The sequence below is a fragment of the Mesoplodon densirostris genome, chromosome 2 (assembly GCF_025265405.1).
Source record: "Mesoplodon densirostris isolate mMesDen1 chromosome 2, mMesDen1 primary haplotype, whole genome shotgun sequence".
NCBI classification, from domain to species: domain Eukaryota; kingdom Metazoa; phylum Chordata; class Mammalia; order Artiodactyla; family Ziphiidae; genus Mesoplodon; species Mesoplodon densirostris.
In genome coordinates, this window is record NC_082662.1 from 174,496,811 (window position 1) to 174,502,810 (window position 6,000).

General features: G+C 44.3%; 1 protein-coding gene across 4 annotated transcripts in view; it reads right to left on the bottom strand.

Annotated features, from left to right (window-relative positions):
* MARK1 (microtubule affinity regulating kinase 1) overlaps positions 1–5,625 on the bottom strand; it is a 142,097-nt gene extending 136,472 nt beyond the window's left edge. For 2 of the 4 annotated variants that reach the window (XM_060091421.1, XM_060091418.1), the window contains exon 1: positions 5,110–5,624. In XM_060091421.1, coding sequence (XP_059947404.1) covers positions 5,110–5,160 — 51 coding nt within the window. In that variant the 5' untranslated portion in view covers positions 5,161–5,624. Of the gene's footprint in view, positions 1–5,109 lie in introns of all 4 variants that reach the window. The other 2 variants (XM_060091420.1, XM_060091419.1) reach the window with 2 other exon arrangements.
* Between the last annotated feature and the right edge of the window lie 375 nt (positions 5,626–6,000).

Here is a 6,000-nt window from a genome sequence, read left to right on the forward strand (position 1 = left end):
TTAGTTACAAAACAGAAATAGATTCACAGAAATAGAAAACAAACTTATGGTTATCAAGGGGGAAAAAGGGCAGGGGGAGGGAGGATAAATTGGGAATTTGGGATTAACAGATACGCACTACTATACATAAAATAGATAAAACAACAAGCACCTACTGTACAGCACAGGGAACTATATTCAATATCTTGTAATAACCTATACTGTAAAAGAATCTGAAAAAAGAATGAAAAAAAGAATCTGTATAACAATCACTCTGGTGTACACCTGAAACTAACATAACATTGTAAATCAACTATACTTCAATTAAAAGAAAAAAAAAGAAAAGAAGTTAAGGCGTATGGAAGAGTTAAGGTACAACATAATCTAATCAGAGTACCAAAATAAAATTCTAAAGCGACCAGAAGCAAGGCAATGTTCAAAAAGATAATATATGGTAAGTATCCAGAACTAATAAAAAGAATATGAATTCAAAGACATGAGAAGCAAACAAGAAGAAAAGAAATCCATACTTAAGTACACTGTAGTGAAAGTATAACACCTAAGAAAAAGAATCTTAAAAAGAGACAGACAGAAAAGACACCTATACCTACTGGCAGATGACTTCTGAACAGAAACAATGGAAATAAGTAGACAATGGAATATGAACTTAGAATTGGAGAGTGAGCAAGGCTCTCTTTCAAGAAAATGGACAAAAAATATTTTCATATTTAAAAAAGAAAGTTTATGACTAACAATCCTTTACCAAAAGAACTTTGAAGATGCTATCAGGAAAAGGGAAAATGACCTCCAAAGGAAAGTCTGAGATGGAAAAGGGAATGGTAAAAAAATAATAATTTAAAATATGTGGCTGATTCTAAACAACCTGAGCTTTAAAAGAATAAGAAGGAGAAGGAGAAGAAGGAGAATTAGTAATAGCATTGAGTTCAGAAGGAAAATAATAGAAGGCAAAGACATTTTCTTCTCACAATGGGCCATCCTGCATACCCACTTTGGAGACCAGTGGTATGGACTATACATCACAGATGTTCAGCTACAGCAGACAGCAATGATGGCTGCAATCATTTCAGAGGTCTTCTTAAAAACATGAGCCATGCCATAAGGGACTTGTAGGTTTGGGATAAGGGGAAAAGAATAGGGCACTCCAGACAGAGAAAATAGCAAAGGTTCAGGAATGAGATGAGCATGGCATACCCTGTTCTTCAACCAATAAAGTATCGCACATGTTCTTTTGAAATCTCTAAGACAAAAGCAAAACAAAGCAAAAACCTCAAGAAGCAATAACGTGAGTAGAGCAACAGTGGAAGACATCGGATATTCGTTATGACCTTGGGCAGGTCACTTCACTCTCTGAAGGCTTTGTATCATGTAATATCTACCGTTCCCAGTGTCACTAATATATTTTGATGACAAATGAAAAAATTCAAAAGGGGAATATTATAGGACTGATCTCTTATATATTACTACTAGTCATTGTACTGGCACTGGCGATACAGAACAAAGGAGACAAAGTAAATCAGCAATTAGAAGGCAATGTGATAGGTCCTGTGACATGAGAGGTATGCACAGGGTACTGAGAAAACCCAGCAGTAGTGGCAAAAGCATGCTTCCCTCTTGCCTTTTCAAACTACTAATGTCCACCTTGGTAGTTGTTCCAGTCATCACAGTGAAATTCAGATCTATGAAAAGAATCATCATCAAGAGTTTTGTTATTAAAAGTTTCAAAATAAATTTAACCAAAGTCAATTTTAAAACAGCCAGAGAAGGAATCAAATCAATTTCCTTCATACTGATCAAAATTTCACCACAGAAAGCTAGTAGGAACACTTTGGATCCATAAAAATTAGCAAAATTAGAGTTTTTCTAAAACATGAAAACAATTCTTGCTCCATTTAAAAGTACATAAGAGTAATGGTAATATATATTCTCTCTATCCACGCTGGAATTATCCAAGTATAATCTAACAGAAGCAAAAAAAAAAAAAAAAAAAGAAATATTTCAAATACCCATTCTCTTTCTGGACTTACACTTTACAACCTAAAATCAAACACATTTTGCATAAATTAATTCTATGATCTACAACATATGTTTTCTACTTCACTGCGAAGTATTCATTGCCTTTAATCATCGGTTGTTCTGTTGTATTTAGCCATTTGAGGCCTATTAATAATGCACACACAAATCCTTCATCTAAGAAAATACTCCTGAAAAAATACACACAGAATGTTCTCAGAGAAAAGCAATTCTTTCTCACTCAACTAGATACAGTAGTAGTAAAGAGGAGAATATTTACTACTAATGTTACAGTGCTGCAACATTCTTCTTCTGAACTGTTTAATATGTATATAATATTAACATTTACTTACATATCCTCAATATATATTAGTGACAGGGGGAAGGGTAGATATCACATATTCCCAAGGATACCAAATCCATTCACATATGACTAAAATGCTTATAATAACTGCAAATGACAATACAATTCAAAGATTCTTTAATTATCTTATTTGTTTAAATTAAAATATTTGGGGCAGTAATAAAATGTTTTTAGTTATGTCCTTAATATTCCAAAAGGCTTACAAGCATTTAACAGTCACACGAATGTAGATTTTCACAACCATTTTTTAAAATGTGTCAATTTAACTGAAAACTTCAAACCAATGTTCATTTTGATTACCACACTGGCCTTAATATATTAGCTAACAAGCAGATATGTTCCTTTATTTCACTGATGAGAGGTAAGCAAGAATGGGTAATGACATTTACTACCAACCAGAGAACAGAGAGAGACAGGAATGGTGATTTAATAGCCATCACTGGTAATCCCTTTGATAAACACCTATAGCACCTATAAACCAATTTAGCCCTATTTACACACAGCTTTCTACTGTACACTATTTCTTTGGGACTATATTTACCTTTCTTCTTAAGTTCTTTGAGGGGAGAGGCCTTGTCTTAAATACTGCTTCTCTATCCCATCCAGCGCAAGAAACAAAACTGAGTGCATATGTATTGATAAATTAACAGCCACAGTATAATAGGTACTTCGCATGGCAATTAGGAGAAAATCAGGATGTGGGTAAAGGAAGCTAAACGGAGCTATAGTTATGCACAATACAACCAACAACAAGGGACAAGATGATAAAAGTGACTTTGAAATAACATGCTCAGAAACGGAGCAAATCAGTGTACTTAGCATAATCATTTTCAGAAGGTATAGCAAAATTTAGCACACTTTTATTGCTTAACTGAACCCCTCCCCCCCCTTTTTTTTGGTCTTACAAGTGATGCTGCATTTTGTACTATTCCCTGATTCAGATTTGTATAATGCTATCTCATGTCTGTATAAAGCACCTTATTCATACAACTGTGGAAAGAGCTATACTATTCAAAATCCAAAAGAAAATAAAAACAATGTATTTTTCCACCTTTCCTAGGTTAAAAACACACAGAGTGTTTTGCTAATAAAAACAAAGGTCATCATCTGTCTTACTTTTCATTCATACTGAATGACACGGTTTTTTAAAGATTTTCTGTTAGAAAAATTCTGTACTACCTTGGCTTTAAAATCAACTTTAACCCAATTTTGCACCTTTTTCTGTCACCTTCTTCAATCTCTCAATCAAAATTATGTATCAATTATATTTTTATAAACAATTAGGCTTTGAAAAACAGTTACGATGTAAACTAAGTTATAAGTTACGGTAACAGCAACCTTACACTATATCTTTACCATCTGAAATGCACGACACTAGACAAGACAAAAGCATACTCTGAAATCTCTTCCTGGGTCTTCTACAATAGTCTCTTACCAAAATTTCTTCTCCCTTCGTATATCAAGTTTCTGTGCGCCCCTACTCTCCAAGATTAAAAAATCTGTTTATACCTCCCTCCAACACTTCAGGGGTGAGTTTGTAAGTCTTCTGTCTCATATCTTTTGTTTAAGAACGCCAAAACCCTTCATTATTTTATTTTACCAACCCTATGAAGGCAGTGATACACCAAGGGCTGGAGGGTCAAGGAGTTAACTGGGCAATCAGAAATTGGACAGCCGACCAAAACTTAGCACCCCTCTAAGGGGTACGCAGACCCAGTCCGAAAAATCAGCAAAGGCCCTCTTTACAGGTCATGAAGGCTTTAAAAAAAATTATTTTTAAACCCTTTCCCACAAAGGAACTCACGCGTACACACACAACTGCACTTTTCAGAATGTGGAAATACAACTGATCTGGTTCTTTCGGTTTTCAAGAGTTTAAACACCAGGGACATCTGCATCTAGATAAAAACTCCTGAGGGCAATTTGATCAAAGACACAGAAAATCCTTCCTTCAAAGAAATGCACCTTGTGACACTCCAAGGAGGGGGAGAGGTATTTAAAGTAAAACCTGCCCTGAATTATTACCACCGACTTGAGAAAGAGAAGCAAAAGCCGTTGGCTTCATACAGCTTTTAACCATTTTGCTGTAACCCTGGGGCCACAGAAGCTGATGGTGAAATTCTTCTGCTCATCTCTATAGAAGAGTATCACACAGCAGTAGAAACTCGGGACACACCAACACACACATCCATCTCTACTCCCATTCTCGTCCCTTCCATTCCCGACCTTCCCCCTTTGGTGCCCAAGACCCAAATGTGGACACAGTGTTACAAAAAGCAAAGTCATGGGGCAATGCAGGCGGGTGGGAGGGCAAAGGACCGAAAGAGCCAGGAAAGCAAGGGAAAAGAGGCAGTCGGCTGGCTTGTCTGTGATCATAAAGGAAACATTCGGGTGGGGATACGGAATGCCGCGTGGAAATAAAACCGTCCGGGATGCCCACTCTGCCATCTCCTTGTGCCTGTCGCCCTCCATCACCCCATCGTCTCCCGGAGGACCACCTCCGCGGGGAGGGCGCCACTTACGGTGCCTCCACCCTCACCCTTCATGGGAAAGCAGTGAAATGCGACTGGAAGGGAGAATGGGGGCTCAGCCGGGGGCGAGGGTCACACCGGGCGCCAGGTGGACACCCTGCGGCGGGTGGCCGCTCTGGAGCCCCGGGGCGGCCCATGCGGAAGGTGAAGGGGGTCCGGGGAGCGTCTGACCCCGCCGCTCCCGGGGAGGCTCCGGCTACTCACGTTCTCCGTGTCCCGCTCATTCACCGTCGGCAATGGCGTCCGGGCCGACATTTTGTGCGGGCGGCGGGGTCGGGCCGGGGTCTCGCGGGCCGGGCTGCGGGCCCCGGGAGCGAGCGGCAGGGGTTGCGGCCGCGGGCGCGAGACCGGGGCCGGGCCGGGGTGAGCGGCTCCCACAGGCCGCGGGCGGTGCAACAAGCGGCCCCGGCGGCGGAGCGCGGGGAGAGGACGCGGAGGAAGGGGAGGGGGAGCCGCTTCCCGCGGCGGCGCCGCCGGGGACGCGAGCCGGGGCGAGGGAGGGCTGCGGGCGAGGGCGGTTGCCCGGCGCTGGCCGGGCGGCGAGGCCGGCGGGATGCAGCGCCGAGGCTGGGAGGCGGGGCGGGAGCCGGGGGGCGGCGTCCGGGCCCCGCTAGGCTCTCCCGGCCATGGCCGAAGGTGAAGCGGCGCCGCAAATCACTGCTTGGCTCGTCCCGCCGAGCGCGGCCGGGAGCCAGGAGCCGCGGCCCTGACAGCGCCGCCCGCGCCGCGCCCAGCGCCCCGCCTCAGGTGAGCGGCGCCGCCCGGCCGAGTCGCAGCCACGCGACCGGGGCCCAGCGCGGCGGCGCCCCCGCTCCCGGCGCCCCGCGCCTCCGGCGCCCCCGTCTCGGCTCGGTCCGCGCGGTCCCCGCCGCCGCCACAGCCGCCGCGCCTGAGCCGGGAGGAGCGGCCCGAGCCGTCTGCGCGAAGAGCGGCGGGCGCGGCACGCTGCGCCCAGAGGCACTTGGCGGCCGCCGCCGGGTGGGCGGGCGCCAGCCGAGGGGGCCTCTCCATTCATTCCCTCATTAGGGATGCGGGGCCGCCTCCGGCTCCTCCCGCGCTCCCTAGCCCGCCCGTCCCCGTGTTTATTTTTGTTTC